Source organism: Medicago sativa, chromosome 8 (genome assembly GCF_051527215.1).
Source record: "Medicago sativa cultivar Bolivia chromosome 8, Bolivia_mono, whole genome shotgun sequence".
In the NCBI taxonomy this organism is placed as follows: domain Eukaryota; kingdom Viridiplantae; phylum Streptophyta; class Magnoliopsida; order Fabales; family Fabaceae; genus Medicago; species Medicago sativa.
The window spans coordinates 52,381,760-52,402,899 of record NC_140756.1 but is presented as its reverse complement, the minus strand read 5'-3'; the positions used below and the strand labels follow the sequence as shown (position 1 = coordinate 52,402,899).

Genomic DNA, 21,140 nt, shown 5'->3' with positions numbered 1-21,140 from the left:
TAGTAGGGATAGACTACTTTACCAAGTGGATAGAGGTAATCCCACTAAAGGATGTTACACGGGATAAAGTGATAAGTTTCATTCAAAAATACATCATATACGAGTTTGGCATTCCCGAAACTATCACTACAGATCAAGGATCTGTGTTTACTGGTCGAAAGATGGTAAAATTTGCTGAAAATACGGGCTTTAAGTTATTAACTTCTACACCATATTATGCTCGAAGCCAATGGTCGAGTTGAAGCAGCAAATAAAAATATTATTTCGATAGTTAAAAGGAAAGCCAAGGGCAAACCCCAAAATTGGCATGAATTTCTTGGTGAAGCGTTGTGGGCATGTCGAACTTCTCCCAAAGAATCGACAAATACTACACCCTATAGGCTTACATTTGGCCATGACGTTGTTTTGCCGGTTGAAATTTTGCTTCAATCAACTAGAATCCAAAGACAATTCGAGATTCCAACGAATCATTATTGGAACATGATTCCGGATGAGTTAGTGGATCTAGACGAAGAAAGATTGATGGCACTAGAAGTTCTTACCAAGAAAAAGAAAGGATAGCGAAAGCTTATAATAAGAAAGTCAAGTCAAAACTTTTTGCTCAAGGAGACTTGGTATGGAAAGTTATTACGCCAATCGACAAGAAAAGTCGAGTGTTGGGGAAATGGTCTCCTAGTTGGGAAGGACCATGGGAAATTCGAAAAGTTTTTTCGAATAATGCGTATGAAATTAAAGAATTAAATGATGATCAAAGAGTTATGCGCATAAACGGAAAATATTTGAAAAAATATAAACCGATGTTGCAAGAAATTAAAATTGCACAAGAGTAGTTCGAAGCAAAAAATGAAACATGGCATTAAAAGATAGTGCCAACTAACGGGCAGTTTACATCATAAGTCCCAAAATGGATAAACTAACCATTACAAAAAAAAGTGCAAACAAAACAAACTAGATAGATTAAAGTTTAAACGACGATAGACTAATGAATCTACCACTTGGTGATTCATGCCAAAAACTTCGATAAACCATCGAACTTCGCTATCAAGGCGACAATCAATGTAGAAGTTGTGAAAGCTATAATCTTCATCGGCAGCGGGAAGAAAGCCACGATAGTGTCCTGCCCTCCCGTCTCTGGGCGGTTAAGCCGCTTGTTGCAAAATTGTCGACGCAACGGAGCCTGCGAGGCATGGCTCTCGTACTGTACCAAGTACGGCGGAATCCGAAAGGAGTACTACCCCCAAGAATGTCCGGTCGGTAGCGCTCCATCTTCCTGGTCATCAAAAGCTCCACGAAATCCTCGAGGAGTCCCTCATAGTCCAAAGGAAGTGGACCAAGAGCCCTCAAAAGGAGTTGGAAATATTCGGCACTTTTAAAGGGTGCAGCATTCTTCGCAAACGGTCTATGGTACCAAGATTTGGTGTTTCATGCAACATTTGTTGAGAACATCGAAGGAGGCGAACATAGGATTGCCATGGTTCCATAAACGCACTATGAAATCAAGTTTTTCATGGGAAGGTTCCAAGTCGGTAAGAAGACGAATGCGGTCGTTACCAAAAGATTTGGTGACAATAGGATCCTTACAAAGCGCCGCATGCCTTTTGTTAGTTCTTTGAAAGTAAAAAAGGTCGTACATACTACGTTCTATGTTGATAAGAAGATCATCACCCAGAAAATCCATTTTTTGAAGGAAAGAAAACTTGAAAGAAAGTTTGAAAAGTATAGGAAGAAGATGATAGAACCTTCAAGAAGAGTTAAATATTTGTAATGAAGTTAGAAGTTGAGGGGGTTACTTTTTACGGCTTTTAAACCTTTACGAGATGCATACACGTGGCTTTGATAACTGCAGATTGCCTTCGAAAAAGAGGGAAGTTGTAAAACTTATTTATTTACTTTTATTTATTTTCCTCTAAAATCATAATTGACAAGAAAAGTTTTTACGTTTTCCTAGGCTAGTTTAACTTGTTTGGTTAAACAAAAGAAACTTTTTAGTTTCTCATCATTACTTTCTCTTGAAACTTGTTCCTAAATAGTATTGGTAATATTTTAAAGACAATAAATTTGGCAAGTGAAATTTCTAAGAAATAAAAAATTGTTAATGCCCTTTAAACGGTAGGGATATCGTCATGGAATACAAAATAAAGATAGATAAAAAGGAACAAAGTGTTTCAAAAGAAAAATTATTACAAAAATATTTGTACTAAATGACAAATTCGGACAAAAGTTTGTCGAGTTGGCTCTTGAATTACGAAAGCTTTCCATCGAGAGCAATGCAATTTTCGGTGAGGGTTTGTATTTGCCGTCGAGATCGTTGTGATTACTCGGCCTTTTGAAGGACAGCTCGAGCCTCTTATTTCATAAGTTTTTCTTTGTCTAAGAGGTTGGTCTTTTGGGTTTTTAATGCTTGGATTTCTGCCTTGTATTTTGCAATGGTAGCATCGATCTCTTCCACCTGTTGTTGAATGACTGGAGTTTCTTGTCGAAAGGCTTCAAATTTGACATTAAATGCGTAAATATCCGCCAAAAGCTGATCGCTGCGTTGTGTTTGCTCTTCGAGTTGGGCTTGATCGAGTCTTCTTTTCTTGAAAACTATGATTGATGTTATCAAGAAGAGGCCCTAACACTTGAGAGAGGTTCTAGAATTTAGAGCCGAAGGAAGCTCGCACGGTTTGTGAAGCAATCCTTTCACTTCGTCAATAATGCTCTCATCTTGCTCAATAGCTTCCAATAAATTAACTTTCAAGACTTTGTCTCGAAATTCCGCTAAGAGATTTTCTTTTGATGTCTCGACGGAGCATCGGTGGAAACATTCGAAGATTTACCGCTACTCTTCGAGAAAAGTGCATCATTCTTCATCAAGAAAGCAAAGGCGTCTAGATGATTCTCTTGTTCAAGACGATCGAATTCTTCTTCGTTTATGGTGGCATCCGCCAAGTTTAAATTGGCCATCGATATGACTTTCTTCGATGAAGGGTCATTTTGGTCGAGGCGTTCTTCTCAAGAACTGGCCCTTCTTCCTCAATCAACTTGTCAAAATCTAAACCCTCATCATGTATTTTCGATGGTTAGTTGGGAGAAGTAACAACAACGTCGGAGAGAGCTAGTCTCAACACCTTCCTCTTCCTCAACAATTGGAGTTAGAATTTCCTTATCGGTTGAGAAAAGCCGACCCTGTTGAGATGTATCAACAATGCCATGTTCGATACCCCGAAAGACGAGATGAATGTTATAAGGGGTTGTTAAAATAACATGAAATAGAATATGTTAAGTATGGCATTAGATAGATAAATTACCTTCGAGACATTGTCACAAACACAAGATTGAGCGCTGTTAGGATTTGAATTCTTGTGACCTTGTTTTCTCCTTTTTGGGCTCGATTTGATTGGAGACCCTCGGTATGCGTAGTCTCAACGGTAATATCTTGGGTTTTATGCTTCCTTTTCTTTCGGCTTTCTTTGGGTTTTGGCATTTCTGAAGTCGTAGTAACTTCGATGGCCCCGAAGTAGAGTCGAGTGAAAAGACATTAGCAATAAGGGATTATCACATAAAGTAATACTTGAAGATAAATCAAGATGAATAGGACTTACGTGATCTTCAAGACCAAGATCTTCGGTCTCCTTGGGAGATGGTTCGGGGGAGGGTGCAATCTGTTTCTTCTACGATTTCGATGATTTTTTCTTCTTTGATGTTTTCCCCGATTTCGACCTCGATGGCTTTGGGACATCTTCATCATCACTTTGATCTCCATCTTTGGAATCCAAGGAAATAGCCGCAAGGCAAAATGCAAGATAAGTGGCAATAGTTTTTCTTTCTAAAATTGCTTGTTCTTCCTTAAAAATTGATTGATAATGTCATACCTATTCCTATTAGAGAAATGATTCGAATGTGTGGAAGGTCTAAGCCAAGATGACCTCTAAAAGTGTATAGATAACATTTCGATGCGGTCACTTTATCCTCAACTTTCTTTATTAATTTTTGCTTCATTCCAAGTGAAGAAATACAAGGTAGCCATTTTGGATATGGTGGCCTAAAAGCCGGCGCCAATTTACTAGTTGGCAATGGTGGGAATTTCATTTTAAAATGTAACGCAAAAAGATATTTCTTTGGGAGTGTAAGGTGGAAATTTCATCGAAGGAAGTTTATCATAAATTTTATCCCTTAAAGTTTGGGCGGCATAATTAAGCGTCCGTTTTAAATCTAAAGGGTCATAAGTAGTTTGGAAATATTTACGAAAAGCTTGAATTTCTCGAATATGTGTACCTTTGTTCTTCTTTGTCCCGTTCCGCACGGTGGTAAAAGCAAGAATTAGTTGAGGAAGCATTTGATCGGGATTCACTCGATTGGTCCGGCGCTTATGATAGTCTCGCCACCATCGAAAGAATGCCTCGGTACATGAAGTAGATAAAGCAAATAAAATGGGCTTGAAAACAAGCGTTCGTTTCTCGAAGCTTTGCGTAAAGCCGACCTCCAAAGGTGTTTTATCATTGGTTGCTTCAGGTCATCTACGCGTTGGTACAAAGAAGTAGGCTTAGGCTGAACTAAGCCAAATTGTCTGGCAACATGATTTGGCCGGTAGCCATATAACCCATAAGGACCACCGGCGGTGAGCTCGCTAGACGAAGTGTGGGAGTCAAGTAGACTTCCCAAATGGCATTAGTTTACGCCTCATCCTCGACGAAGTTGCTGGAAATTCTTTCTTAAACCAAGTTGGTCCTCGAAGTCTGACAAGTAAATGGAGCCATAGCGGGAGTAAAAGTATCACACTCTAGAACGGCATTAAAAGCAATAGATAATAGATCTTGAGAAGTCCTATTGCCATATTGGAGCATGGCCGGACCTATGCCTTCGATAGGACTATCTTCATATGCTTTCTTAAGACGAGTAGGAAGTGTAACAACCAACTTTGTCCTAAAAGTGGCCAAGAGCCACAATTGAAACAACCGAGATAGGACCGGGAATAATTAGGCTTCCTCAAGATGAGTATTCTTTAATATTGATCACTTGCTTGGTTCGAGTTTTCATACGAGAGATCCTAAAATAAGTTTGCTTAGGCAAATGTTTTTGCCTTCGTGTAATCGAATGGCTAAAGTTGTTAATCTCTTAGGGATCCGGATAGATCTTGAACATAAAATAAACCTGGATAACCAACAAGTTAAAAAGGCAATGTGTTCCGTGTCGAGACTTCGGTAGTCGAGGTGTCATGATGGTCTATGGCAAAGTTACCATAAGCGAGGCCTAGTAAAATCGAAAGAGAATTCTCGACCGTTGGTCATCGGGATCGAAGGTTTGGCCGGTGGGTTTGAGGCCGCTTATGCCTCGCGACATCAAGCGAGTAGGCGTAAGCACGCCACATTTCAAGTGTAGGCTATTTGTTGAGGGGTTCCAAAAATGTAAGGCAGTTATCGGTTCATTATGGTACTTAGGTCCTTGCCTAGATAGTTTGAATAAGGTCAAAGATTCTCATATCTTTCCAAAATTGACCTTTTTTCTTTTCTAATTTATCTAGCCAACCAATGTAAGGGTCATTTTCACCAATTTTTGGCTCCGTTACGAACTTAAACTTCAAGAAACTTAGGTCGTATGGACCTTTGGTAAAGATTAAAGGTGGTTGTTCTTCTAGACAGGGAAAAACGCATTAAGACCTTTTGGGGTTTCTTTGTCTAGGGGAAGTGGCCCTAATAATGCATGTGGTGATTTAGGGCAAGAGATAATTACACGGGATTTCCAGATTTTCTCTTGAGCATCTTTAATGTCTAGTTCTTCGGTGAATACAGGAGCACCAACGGAAAATTCCTTGGAAAAATTAATAGGCTCGTTGCGATTAGCAGCCTTTGAGGAAGAGCTTTTGCGATTCTTCATGATTAGAAATGTTTGTCAAAATTAAAAGACGAATGGAATGGTGTAATTTTTATGGGAAAATGAAGTTTTGAGAAAGGGTTTTTCTTGGTTTCTTTTTGAAGAAGAAGATTGAACAAGAAAAGGGGAAGCTTGGAAAGTGAGAAGGTAAAGGTAAAACCTTTATGTTTTATAGCCTTTTGATCTAGACATGTGTCAACATCTTGTGTTGACGAGTTTTCTACAAAGTGGTATTTCCCAAAGGCTGGAACGTGGCCCACTAACTATGGTGGGGACACCAAAATCTTATTTTTTGAATTGTTTCTCTGAACGGATGACGTCATTCGATTTCGAAATGTCGAATAAATTGAAGTATATTTATCGGAGTCGAAACATCTTTCTCTCCCTATCAATAAGATGAGTCGACAATGACGTTTACGGGGGCAATTTGTTAGCCTATAATTTTAAAGGCTATAATTAAATGCAGTCAAAGAGAATTGACCTTATCATCGAAGAAATAGAAAAGTTAACTCTAAGGTTTTTTATCGAAGTTGGGCTTGCTAGCAGCACGTGGTCCGGTTCGACGAACGAGACCTATCGAGAGACGGTTATTTTGGATAAGGACATCTCCAAAGTGCGTTCGAAATTCAAATTTAATAGATAAGATTTGTTAGTTTTCTATAGTTATAAGTTTGAATTCGAATTTAGGTAGTTACTTCTATTTGTATAAATAGTAGTTTTTACGATGAAAAAGTGGTCACAATTCAATCATACAAAACTTACACTCAAATTATCCGTATGGAAGCGAGAAACGAGTCACAAGTTGCAATGTATGAATCTGTGTACCAATTTACATTCAATCAATGCAATTTACATTTGTCCTTTTAAAATGTCTTTACATTTTACTTGTTTCTTTTGAGCAATTCAAAGTTATTTTACTTAACAAACTTCGATTGGATTCAACTGGGTTGAGTTCGATTGTTTTTATCATTTTTGTTTATTTAAATCTTTCAAGAACATTTACAATTTCCTAGAAATAACAAAAGCACAAATATGCTCCTAAGATTTACTTGGTTGATCTTGCAAGTAACTACGTTTAAACCGGTTGTTTACCAAAAATCAATGTAAACAAGTGTGTGTCTATATATATATATATATATATATATGAGTCGGGATCCGTTGACACCAGGTGTCAACGAATTCGTTAACACCAAATTACATCCGTTGATTTTATTTGATCCAAAGGCTGATATTTGTTTACTTAAGACTATCATGTACCATATTTTATTGTGATTTTCATTTCCTAATTTGTTCCACCGGTTTCTCTCTCTAATTACTCGTGATTTTAATTCCATTAAATCATTTTGTTTTGCATGTGCAGCAAGCCGCTTCGTTTCTTCTTTCATGAAAATAATTTTGCTGCACATTCATCTAATTACTCCGTTTCTTCTTCATCTAATTACTCGTGATTTCAAATTCATCTCCTTCCCGTGTTTGCACATGCTCAAACATTTCACCAATCTAATGTGCTACTCATGAAAATGAAAATCCCACTATTTGATTGCGGTGTAGATCAATTGAATCAAAGATTAAAATATAAATATATTTAACCTAATTTCATATTTCAATTACAAATCAATTATTTTTCCTCAATCACACGCGTTATTTTGACCCATATTTTGTTCATCATCTCTTCTCATTATCGATAAAACTTAAATTAAGTCATTGAATCAAAATGGTAGAATTTTGTGCCACGTAATAATACAAATCATGATTTTATCTGCAATGGATTGTTGAATTGATTCTATCTACCACACCATATCACCAATACAAAATAACCTGAATTGTTTTTTTAATAACCTAAATTGTTGGATGCACTTTTTGGAAATTTCATGAAAGAAGAAACGAAGCGAAGAAATGTTTAATGGAATTGAAAATCATGAGTAATTAGAGAGAGAAACTGGTAGTGCAAATTAGGAAATGAAAATCACATTAAGATATGGTACATGATAGTCTTAAGTAAACAAATATCAACATTTGGATCAAATAAAATCAACGGATGTAATTTGGTGTTAACGAATTCGTTGACACCTCGGTGTCAATGGATCCCGACTCTATATATATATATATATATATATATATATATATATATATATATATATATATATATATATATATATGAGATGGGATACGTTGACACCAAGTGTCAACGGATTCGTTAGCACCAAATCTTAACCGTCTAATTTATTTGATCAAAGGGTCATAATAGTTTTTAAATCAACTCACCTTTTCTATCGTGTATACGATTATCGTCATCCACAGTTGGAAAACCCAATTACCGTAATAAGCTTACTGGATCTTCTCATCTGGGTTAAAACCGCACTTGATAATTCTGATAATTTTGTAAATGCTTTTGCTCTCTCTCTTGTTCATTGTCGAGGTTGGTGCTCTTCCTCAATGAATAAATTGACGATGGTCTTGCGTGAAAATTTTGTTATGGAATCAAGCTTCAATTCAATTATTCCTGTTTGTTTTCTCACTATAAGTTGGCATTTGATTTTTTTTTTTTTACCCAATTTTGATTTTCCCCCAATTTCTGTGCCCTAAATAGTTCTATTGATTTGTGGAAGGCAACAGGACAGACCAAAGATTGATAGTATATATAATATGTTTCTAAAAAATCCTTCAAAAAAAAAATGTTTCTAAAAAAAAAAACTCATCTTTGATATGATTAGTTTTTAAAACAATTACATCGGAGGAGAAAAGAAAGCTATTTTTCCACAAACTCCATAGAGAACATATACAATTTCATGTTAATGGTTAATTGGTTACGATCCTCGAACACACGTCTTTACAATAATAAAGAACAAGTGTTTCTAAATAAAATAAACTAGACTCTAACCCGTGCGATGCAAACATATTTAACTATGGTCATTGTTACCGTGAACAATTTTACATGCATAGAAAGAAACAATAAAAGAAAAAGAGGAAAAAAAATCAATTCACGGAATTTAGAGAATAGGAAAAGAATCTAAAAATCATGATGAATCTTCGCATCACTTCAAATTATGTATTTCAATATAAGTCATTCAACCCGTGCAATCAAAGTTCTAACAACAATTAATACACCAAAGTAACTATTTAATTTCAATTCATCAAAATAATTGTTTGAACAAATATTTAAGAACAAAAAACGATACGCGTAACCGAAGGGAAAGAAAATGACGAGTTTATGAGAAGTGGAAAAAGTGGGATAAGAAGCGGTTAATGAGAAGTGGAAAAGGTGGGATAAGAAATGGGGGTGCAACCAGATTTCTAACAACAATTAACACACCAAAATAATTATTTGAGAACAAAAAATGATGCTCATGATAAAAGGGAGAGAAAATAACAGTTTATGGGAAGTGGAAAAGGTGGGATAGGTAGTGGGAGGCGGTTTTAGAATTTGAAAGCGAAATAAATTTAACAAAAACATGTGTGGCGTAATGGCAAAAAAATGAAAGATGACCATCAATACCTTGGTGGTTCAACTCCCACCAAGGAATTTTTTCACAAAGCTTTTTTAAGCTAATCAAAAATCAAAAGGGCGGAATTAGGGTTAATTAGGGTTGCTTTCAAGATCGTTTAACATTTAGATATACTAGACCGTTTACCCGTGCTACCGCACGGGTCATTTACATTGAAAAATAATATATGAAAATAAATGTGATGGACTTCATGGAGTTACCTATTAACATTCACAAAGCTTTTTTAAGCTAATCAAAAAGGGCGGGATTAGGGTTAATTAGGGTTGCTTTCAAGACCGTTTAACATTTAGATATACTAGACCGTTTACTGTGCTACCGCACGGGTCATTTACATTGAAAAATAATATATGAAAATAAATGTGATGGACTTCATGGAGTTACCTATTAACATTCACAAAGCTTTTTTAAGCTAATCAAAAAGGGCGGGATTAGGGTTAATTAGGGTTGCTTTCAAGACTGTTTAACATTTAGATATACTAGACCGTTTACCGTGCTACCGCACGGGTCATTTACATTGAAAAATAATATATGAAAATAAATGTGATGGACTTCATGGAGTTACCTATTAACATCAATAGAGAAAAAATGAAGCTTGCAAGAAAAAAATTAGTTTGAGTTTTGCGATAATAGTTGTTTCGTAAATATTTTACCAATACATACATGACCAAACATAAAAGATAGTCACATATATTAGGACCAGTCTCCCTTCAAGAAAAAAATATTAGGACCAGTCTTGTGAAATAAGTTTAGATTCACTTGTGACAAATTAAAACATTAGTTTCACAAATTTGTTACACCATAACATCAATAGAGAAAAAATGAAGCTTGCAAGAAGTTGCATATAATGAATGACATTGTTCAATGGCCAATAATAGCATGACTAATGTATTCTCGGACAACCACTCCACCGTGAGGCAACTTTGTCAATTTTTCTTTGTCTTTCTCTCGGATCATATGAACTATGCTTATGAGCGGCTTTGTTATTCAAAAACTTATAATCAAATGTGGGTTGACATCTTTCTTTTTTATAATAGAATATGTGATTCACACCTGAAAATTCCCAACAAAAAAAAACTACAATTGTTCAATTACCTATGTCATATAATTAAAATTAGGAATGTAAAAAGTCAATATATTCTCAGTCATTTTATTCCGCTGTTTTTTTTGTCGTCACACCATCTCTTAATTTCTTAAACAACATCATATTCATATAAGAGAATAAACTGAGCAATACAAATGAAAGAGGATAAGTATAGATAATTACATAACCTAACCATATGGTCAATTTAAGAGGAACAACCAATACCTTCTCATCAATTAGCATATTAGAGAAATCATCCACAAAGGTATGCGTACCTTTGTTTTTAACTACTCCCAAACTGTGAAAGTAAAGATTATACAATAAGATTAGAACACTTGAATAACATGGTTAAAAAAAAACGTAGAAAATAACTTACTTTGCGTCATTGACATCAACAACAAACCTGGTGAGTAAAGCCAAAAGATCAGGAGGAAAATGATCAAATGCAACATATAATGAGTAAAAAAAGAATATGAGAGATTAAGATGATTTAAAGCCTAACATCTTTTTAGGTTTTACGTGGAGGAATGTAAAGGGACACATCCTATAGTGATGGTATAAAAATAAAAGGAGTTACAATAATTAATTTTTTTTTGTACAAACAATAATTAATTGTTATTTACATATGAATAGGAATGTAACCGACCGTTTATTTATTTTTTTTTATTTTTTTAAATGAATGAGTTAGCACTACTTGTAGATGAATAAATCGTACAAAAAAAAACAGCCGAGATGTAGTTGAAAGATGTAAGAATAGATAGTGGAAAGTTACAAAGCTCAAATGGTGAGTTACATAATAAATATAAGAACTAATGTATGTAAATGGAAATATTTAGTAAATAGATGAGTTACAAAATCATGTGGACCAATAACAACAAAGCATCTTTGGCGCCAAAGAGTAGTAGAATTAGGGTTGGCAATTTTTCTTAACATTTTTATTAGTATTAGAAATAAGTTAGATAGATAAAGATAAAGATTCGTTGACACCAATTGAATCTTAATTGATAAACTTGTTTTTTTGTACTCCACCACACAATCAAAGTCAAAAAAAAATCTGCATTGTGATTGAGGAAGTGATCATCATAGGATGAAGAAGGATATGGCCACCGATTTCGGCAACAAAAGATACCGAGAGAGGATTAGTCATGTACAATCAAGGAACGAGAGATCATGTGAGGTTTGTAAATGAATAAATGTGAATCTTTGGATTAATTTAAATGAACGGATGGGATTTTGTCAATGAATCCGTTGACACCTCGTGTCAACGGATCCCGACTCCACACACACACACAATGATATTCCTATGAGCTTAGCTCAGTTGGTAGGGATATTGCATATTATATGCGGGAGCCGAGGTTCGAACCTCGGACATTCCATTTCCCCACAATTAAATTGTGTGAGCTCTAGCTATTAGGTTACTTGACAAAAAAAGGGTCTTGTTAACGAGTACCCCCGAGGCACTCTTTAAGCATGCTAAATTAAGCAATTATTTTTTTAAAATGTCAAAATTTTCAAGTTTCAATGCACCGATTACACACAAACTTTTATAAAAAGTTACTATTTATGGTCCTTAACCGGTGCTCGGGGGCACTAGTTAACATTTCCCAAAAAAATATACACACTGATAACAAATTAAGGAGTTAATATGAATAAGCAAAATAATAATATAACAACATTAACACGATTAAAAATAAGAATGGCTTTGTTTATAATATAATATTATAACAACAACAACAGAGTAGCAATCAAATTGATATGAGGAAACAAAATATGAAAACTTGTTTAAAGGTTGAGTGATAAATCTAGCTGAGATGATCCAGAATCAGGAAGGTTTTTCTTCAATGTTAGACTTTGATAGATCATGAATACCATCTTTGGTAGATGTAGGAGCCATAATAATTTGTTTTTCTATGTTTGAGTTTGAACTTGTAGCAATATTTGTAGAAGAATCTCCTAATTTTTAAAATATTATTATTTCTACCATTTTCAATCCTTGTAGTTGCACTGCCAATACCTATGTTTCCAAACCCTCTATTACCACCCCCCATATTTCTCAATGACACGGGAGAAGGGTTTAAGATCTCTTGCAACAAAGCACTATCACTGTACCCAAAATTGTGTGGGGTAATCTTAAGGCTAAAATAAGGTAGTTTTTGAATCATTGACTCAGTTCTAACCCCGAGTGACCTACAATCTTAAGGTCGAAAAAGAGTATGATTAAAATAAGATTTCCTTAAACCTAAAGCACCATCATCATATCTTTGTTTCCGTTGCTTTTCAAAAGTTTGTTCCGTCTTATGAGCGTTACGGTGTCCTCCCAACGATTGTGAAGTAGAAAATTGTCTCCTTAAAAAAAGCATGAAAAGGATCTTGAATCTGAATTCTTCTCTTTATTGATGTTCTCATCTTTTCCTTGATTGTTGTCATTAGGAAAACCAGACGATGAACCAATTCGAATAGGGCCAAAAAAATTGTGCTTTTGCACCTTTGACACGGGAAATGAATAGTCTTTTGATAGCTTCATGAAATCAATAGGTTTGTCGGGTTTTGAGTTTGAGGATTGAATACGTTCAATCTCCTTCATGTTCATCACTTTTTTTAGTGGGAAGAATCACCTCGATCTCGTGAAGCGAGAGATGCTAGAGGATTCGAGATGCCATGGTAAATCTTATGTTGGACTAATTTCGCATAGGTTTTTTTTTTATTTTTTACAGAGGTTGTGGTTTTTTATTTGGTGAATAGAGAAGCTTTTTTTTTTACGAAGCAAATTTAACTATTATCATTAATCAACCAATGTTCAATAGAAGAATAATAAGAATAAAAAATACGGTGACTCGCCCAAAAACAGGCTGCCCTAGCTAAAGTATGAGCAACAATGTTCGTTTGTCTCCTAACAAACTTCACCTTGAAGTTGGAATATAAAGATAAGCTGATAAGTAGATTTATTACGTATTTTAATTAAGTTATTTAGTTTAATTCTATTTAGATTTAATTAGGTTCTATGTGTTTTTATTTATATTTAAGAGCTTTTTACTTCAAAGAATCCAATATTATATTTCGGGATCAAATATATGATTTGCAAGGCTTGGAGCTAAAGAAAAGGGATTTGGAGCACAAAAATAGGAGATTTCCAAGATTTGGGACCGAAATATGCACTTGAAGAAATCGGGAATTCGCTCCCCCGAGTCGGTGAAGGGCGCACGGCCCACGCCGCAAGGCGCACGGCCGTGCGCGATTGCCGGCATCCCTTTTAGCGGCTTTTTGCTCCGAACGGCGGTTTTCTACGCGGCTGCTTTGACGATAAAGCCCATGGATCTTCGAGAGAATATTCCTTCGGTTATTTCTTAGGGCTTAAGTCATTAGTAGGCTATAAATAGAGAGCTTGTTCTCCTTGTTTTATCATCTTGAATTCGAATATTGTATTGTGACAGAATCACTATTACTTACTCTTAAAGCTTATTAGGTCATGCTATTAGTTAACCTAAATTTTTCCCTCTAAATCCATGCCATTAATTGCTAATGACCTAATTAGTTAACCTAATTTTTCCCTCCTATTGCATGTTAAATTTAAATTTCAAATTTTGGCTTGAAAAATGTTATTTTCCCTCTTCTATGCGTGCCTTAATGATGTTTGGGAATAGCACTTTTATCATGCACATAAATATGACGTTTATAATACCCTTGGCGAGTTCCCAAAGCATTTATGTGCATCTATTCACTCTCCCTTCCCCGCTATTTATACGTGAAAGACGAGAAAAGTTTGAACTTTTATTTCAAGCAATTGTCTATTGTTTTGTGGTCTTTAAATGATATGAAGTAGAATTACTCCGGTGGTTTTTTTCAATATTTTTCTTCTTTAACTCTTTCTACATTTTAGTCTATATTATAAGGTGAAGCACCGTTAGTATTAACATGATGTTGGTCGGAAAGCGTAAAAATGGAGACGAACGACGCGAGAAAAGGATAAGAGAAAAAAATAAAGCGAGTGAAGAAAAGGGGCTGTTTCATGGTGCAAGGGTCTCGACATGTCACACTAATCACATAAACTTGGTGCTGCGTTGCCGCATCATGCATTCTCTAATGTCACTCATAAACAACATCTCTGTTGATTCACTTCGTATTTGCTTTTGTTATTATGATTTTAAAATATTATGTCAACTTTGTAAATTAATGGGTAGATAAAATACTATCCCACATTATAGTTTAATGGATATTTGTTTTGAATATTGTGTTTCTCATCATTGTTCAATGATATCTCACACGATAATGATTCTAACTTGGTAGTGATGATCAAGTTTTGATTTTTTTTTTTTGCATGAATTATTTGTTTCAACTTGGAACGGGTTCTATGCGAGTGATAATATACTTTGAAACACACAAATTTGTTGGTATTCATATGCCTATCTAATTTGTATTATTCTTATCAAAATATGTATCTCTAATTGGTTTCATTCAACACTTTTCATTTGTTGGCCAACAGTTTTTAACTATAGAATTTCCAATCTATTGTGATGTGAGGCTATTTTTGTGAAGGAGGCTTTTCTCTTGAACATACCAACTCAGGTGATGACATTGACCGAGGATCATAATACATTTGGTAGGAGGCTAGGAGTGGCTTATCTTGCCATTGTATCAAGAAATTAATATTTCAAAGCGTTACAAGAAAAGTTCATGGACAATTTTTAATTTGCTACTTGGTAATACAAAACCATGTAAAGTTTTATGCCGCAAGGTTTCCTCTAACTAAATTAGTTCAAAATGTTCCCATCTCGTTTTCGAGGTTGATTGATTAAATTCTACACGTAAAACTAATGATTCAATTTAAGTGGTCACGGTTATTACTTTTAATTGTTCAATCTTTATTTTGGTGTTACAATAAGGGTTAAATGCGATATGTATGGTGTTAATGCAATAGGGGTTGAATGCGATACATTAAATATATAATGCCTAACTCCATTTGTTTTAAATGTTGTGCGATACATTAAATATATAATGTCTATCTCCATTTGTTTTAAATGTTGTTCGAGAGTTACTTCTAGAGAAGTGTTGAAGATATTAATCACAAATGAATACGGTGAAGACATTGAAATGATATCCAACTTCGTCTATGAGAAAGTATTTTGTAATGCGTAGTATAAAACACCCACATTTAGGATATTGTAGAACTTCATTATATGCTTGGTGTTGCATTTTAATTAACGATACATTACTATCAATTGTCAATACATTGATATTAAATTTCCTTTATATTTTGTTTCGGTATTCATTTCATATTAAGATTAGCAACTACGTTTTGGCTAAAAAGACCCGTGCGACGCACGGGTCACTAATCTAGTTTCTCAATAAAAGTTCTCGTTTTTATTCAATTGTTCTTATTGTTTTCTTCTTATTCATTCATGGCAACACCAACCATGAGTGAGTAATTCCCTTAGACCTTGGGATTGTTGGGAGAGTCCTATGGCTTGATCCAACAATCCTAATCCGAAACCCTAGTTTATGTAACCCTACTTTTCTTATCTAAATTCACCGTTCTTCACAACGATATTAACAAGTACCAAACTTTGGATGCGAACGCGGAGGGTTAGTACTTGTTAATTCGTTACCCTAGTTATTAAGGTGATGAATCGAACGAAGAAGTCTTAATAACCGAACAAGTGAATTTAGACAAGGATTGCGAAGCATGAGAATAGCTTAGTGAACCTTGGGACTTATAGAATCTCGTACAATCAAGGATCTTAATATAGGAGTTAGCCATGAGAATAGGTCTAACACCTTGAGAGACACACTCCCGGATATCGAACGAAGAAGGGGATAGGCTTTAGAGAGATTCGTCCTTAGAAACTAGGATTTACATAAACAAGGATTAGGATTAGGATGTTAGGTTAACCATAGGATGAACCAATAATCCCTAGGTTGCCTTTAGCTATTGTTTTCAACCGTCGTTTAGATTACCTTGAAACCCTAATTATCGATTTCTCCCTAACCTTTACTACTTTTGATTGGAATTTAAATAACTCCCTGTGGATCGATACTCTCTCTTTATTACTACTACGGTAAACCCGTGCACTTGCGGATTTACGGTAACAAGTTTTTGGCGCCGTTGCCGGGGAGTTGACCAAATTCCGATCAACTTTGGTGACGGTTAGGTTTTCTTTATGTATTTACTTTCCTCTTGTCTTTATTTCCTCTAATCGATTTCTTCTTGTTCTTTTTGACTTTCTGATAGCTTGCAGCCATGGCGGACAATCGTACCCTCAAGGAGTACGCTACTCCTTCAACGGAAGAGCCGACGGCTATCATAGTTTATCCACCCGTCGAAGGGAACAACTTTGAGATCAAGCCTGCACTTTTAAACCTTGTGCAGCAAAATCAATTCTCGGGGATCCCCCGCCGAGGATCCCAATCTTCACATCTCTACCTTTCTTAGGCTTAGTGGAACCATTAAAGCCAACCAAGAAGCCGTTAGGCTACATCTTTTCCCTTTCTCCCTTCGAGATAGAGCTAGTGCTTGGTTCCACTCCTTAGAAAAAGGTTCCATTACATCATGGGACCAAATCAGGCAAGTCTTCCTTGCTAGATTCTTTCCACCCTCCAAAGCGCCAAGTATAGGGACCAGTTACTAGGTTCAATCAAGCAATTGGGGAGTCTTTGTATGACGTTTGGGAGCGTTTTAAGGAGATGCTAAGAGTTTGCCCCCATCACGGTCTTGAGCAATGGCTCATAATTCATACTTTTTACAATGGTCTTTTGTATAACACTAAATTGACTATTGATGCAGAAAAGAGAGGAGCACTAATGAATAAGAATTATGCATGCTTATGCGCCGATAGAAGACATGACTCAAAACCACTACCGGTGGACGAGCGAGAGGGAAATTGGTGGTACAACACCATCAAACAAGGAAGCCGATATATATGAGGTCTCTCCTCATGATCACTTGGCGGCTAAGGTAGAAGCACTCTCTCATAAACTCAATAAACTCAATGTAAGTGCCTCTACTCCTTCTTCTCCTATATCTTCATGTGAAGTATGCGGTATTGCGGCCACTCTAGTGATGAATGCCCGGCTAGGGAGTGCTCTCTTGTTTCCCGAACAAATAAACTATGCCCAATACCAAGGTATGAGTCAAGGGCAGAATTTTTACAATAAAAATCAATTCGGGCAGCAAGTAGCACCACCGAGGCTATGGCAACAACCAAAGGGTGGCTCGAAATCTAATCTTGAGCTTATGTTGGAAAATTTTGTGCTAAACCAAGAAAAACAAAACCAAGAGCTTAAGTCGCAAACTAGACTTCTAAAAGAGTCGCTTGACACTCTAACCTCTAAGGTAGACTCTCTTGCCATAAGCAACAAATCATTGGAGACCCAAATCTCCCAAGTAGCCCAACATGTTTCTTCTACCTCTCAAACACTGGAATTTTTCCGGGACAACCCGAGGCCAATCCTAAAGCACACATCAATGTTGTTACCCTAGAAAACGGCCAAGAGCTAGAAAAACCAAAGGTTGAAATTGTGCAAGGCGAGAGAATCCCTAGAAGAAAGTGAAAGTCCGGTAGATACAAAGCCCTATGTTCCTAAAGTCCCATTCCCTCAAAGGCTTGTTAAGCCTAATCTAGAGGACAAATTTAGGAAGTTTGTTGAGCTAACACAAAGTCTACACACCAAGGTCCCGAAAGTCTTGTCCCAAATGCCCACCTATTCTAAGTTTGTTAAAGACGTCATCTCTAAAAGAGAATCCCCGTGGGCAATGAGACGATAACCTTGACCAAAGAGTGTAATGCCCTTCTAGGAGGACCACCCAAGCTTGGTGACCCCGGTAGTTTTGCAATCCCTATCATGATAGGAGACACAAATGTGGAAAGAGCCTTATGCGATCTAGGAGCTAGTGTGAGCATGTTACCCTTGTCCCTCTTCATGAGGATAGGAATAGGAAACCTAAAGCCAACGGACATATACCTTAAGCTTGCAGTATTGCACTATTATCGATCCCGTTGGTTTTGCGGAAGATATGCCCGTTTTAATAGATGGGTGTTTTGTTCCGTGATTTTGTGGTTGTTGACATTCCCGAGGACCCTCAAGTCCCAATCCTACTTGGAAGACCTTTATTAGCCACGGCGGGAGCGATCATAAATGTTAGAGAAGGATGCATTATGTTCCAAATAAGTGGCATGCTCATAGGTTTCGAAATGTATAACATCAATAGAGGAATCACCAGACTACTCCTTGTTCGAAGCCGAAGATCATGGTGGAAAGCAATGCTCTTCACCACCACTGGCTACCATCACCTCTTTGACCCATTTTAGGGATCACCACTAATCGTCAAGCTAATGACGTGAAAAGAGCGCTTCGTGGGAGGCAACCCACGCATTTTTTTATCACTTTATTTCTCGCTTGTTTTGTTTTGTTTTTAATTGTTTTGTAGGTACATGTACGATATGTGAAAGAAAATTTGAAAAATTTTGACTCGGAAGACCAGAACAGCGCACCGCCCACGCCTCATTACGCGTGGGCGTGCGCATTTTTTGAAAAAAATTGCCCGGGGGAACAGCAAGGTCCGCACGGCCCACGCCCGCAAGGCGCACGGCCGTGCGCGACACTTATGTGTATATTCACATGATTTTTCTTCTTCTTCCTCTTTCAAACCACACAAAAACCTCCCTCATCCACTTCTCTCTCTAAACCTCCATTTTTCTTCAACCTTCAACCTCACATATCTCCATCAAAACTCAACCAATCCACTCCAATCTTTTACCCAAACCATTCCAAATCCAATTTCCAACATAAACATCCAAACAAAACCAAATTTCATCCACTCAATCCAAAACACCCAATTTTCGTATTCCTTCATTATCCCACACAAAAACCACCAATTTTTCACCCAAACCCAACAAACTACTCAAAAACTTCACTTCCACCACATACCCAACATCAAACCTTCACTTCCCACACAAAACCTTCATCAAAAACCCACTTTTTCCCACAAACCTAAAATCCACAAAAGTCAATTTTTTTCAAACTAAGTCAAAATGACCGGAAAAAGGAAGGGCAAGGAAATTGACACCACCGGAGGCGCGGGAGGAAGAAAGAAGCCATCAAAATACCACGGCATTAACCTCAAAGGCTCCGACCAAAAAGATAGAAAATTTGCTTTATGATGATTTGCGGGTACCCGAGGTGCAAGTTAATGATGGTGGTGATGAGGAGGAAGCTCAACATGAGCAAGAGGAACCGGTGCTGCATGCCGGTCCCCAATTTGAAGATGACCGGTGGGCTTGGGTGCAAGCCGAATTCCAAAAAGTGCATACAAAGCAAAATCAAATGCACAATGAGATGATTGGAATGCGAGCCGACATCCAACATGGAAATAGAGTGGCGGAAGAAAGCCAACGCCTTGTCACTCAAATGATGCAAAGGTTTGGCCTTAACCGTCCCCCTCCGGGCAACAATTAAGAATGTGAGCTTTCCTCTTCCTTTCTCTTCTCTTCTCTTCCTCTCTTCCTTTTAATTTCTTGTTTTCTTTATGCATTGAGGACAATGCTTCTCCCAAGTATGGGGGGGGGGGAGCCAATAAAGGCCAATAAAGTGTCTAGGTAGTAAGAGTCGTAGTGTTTCAAACTCCCTTGAATTTTTATCTTTTGTTTTGTTTTATTGCGAAAGGCATGTAAGCGGCTAGATAGTTTTCTTGTTTTAATTGTTAAATATGACATATACTTTTTGTTAAGTTCTCTTCCAATATAGGCTAAATAATGTTCTTGTTGTGTACATGAAAATAGCTTCTTGTTGCCTTAAGTTTTTCCAATAGACCCACATTGATTCTAGGTGAACAAAACTTCTCCAATGAGAAAATTCACAGTGCATCCTTTGAGTAAGTGTATGAATAGATATTTTAAGGACCACATTCTAAGTTTAATGGTACATGGACCCTTTAAAGTCTCTAAGAGTAAAAGTAGTATAAGCTTGTGTGGGGAAATTTAATTAACTTTATTTAACGTTGAAATAATATGGGGGAAGCATGATTTTCACTTTTTCACTAAGTTGAGAACACCGCCGGAGCATGGAGGGAAGGATAGTGTACTCGAACAACTCCTACGCGAAGGATGGTACCTCCTTAGTGATTGCATAGCTTCTACAAACTTCGAAAAAAATAGAAAGAAAAGAAAAAGAAAAATTTTTATGAAAGAAGTTACAAACTACAGCACTACTTAGGGTGATTGCCGGAGTAGTGGAGGAAGGAGTGAGTCCCTCTCCGACTTCCTATGAAAAGGTGATATCCCCTAGGCATCTTGTAGCCCCAAAAGAGACCAAAAGAAAAGAAAAATATGGTCCACAATTTAAAATTGAACCAACTTAAATTTAATTCCCACCTTGCTTATATGGAATGAAAATGAGGTTTTTCTCGGTTGATGTACTGTTGGGGTTAGAACCTGTTTCCTCATAATACTGTTTATACGGGAGCAAAGGGGATGCACTACACACACACACTCACTTAGTTTCTCTTGTTGGGTTGAATAGGAATCATAAGGGGCTCTTGAGGTTGTGATTAGTGTATGCTTAGGACAAGGCCTTGGAGGGAACATGTGTTTTAATTCGTGTCATATACTTAAATGTTTTCTATCTTTTGCTATGTCTATGCCTTTTGCTTGAGGACAAGCAAAGATTCAAGTGTGGGGGAGTTTGATAAGTAGATTTATTACGTACTT

At 36.6% G+C, this 21,140-nt stretch overlaps 1 protein-coding gene and 2 pseudogenes across 1 annotated transcript; 1 reads left to right on the top strand and 2 right to left on the bottom strand.

Annotated features, from left to right (window-relative positions):
* The first annotated feature begins 216 nt into the window (after positions 1 to 216).
* On the top strand, positions 217 to 561 carry LOC146899448 (uncharacterized). The gene has a single exon (XM_085736768.1). It carries the CDS (start codon positions 217 to 219, stop codon positions 559 to 561), a length of 345 nt encoding a protein of 114 aa, XP_085592894.1.
* An 11,661-nt stretch (positions 562 to 12,222) lies between these two features.
* On the bottom strand, positions 12,223 to 16,740 carry LOC146899447 (uncharacterized; annotated as a pseudogene).
* Positions 16,741 to 17,049: 309 nt separating this feature from the next.
* On the bottom strand, positions 17,050 to 17,147 carry LOC146899446 (small nucleolar RNA R71; annotated as a pseudogene).
* Between the last annotated feature and the right edge of the window lie 3,993 nt (positions 17,148 to 21,140).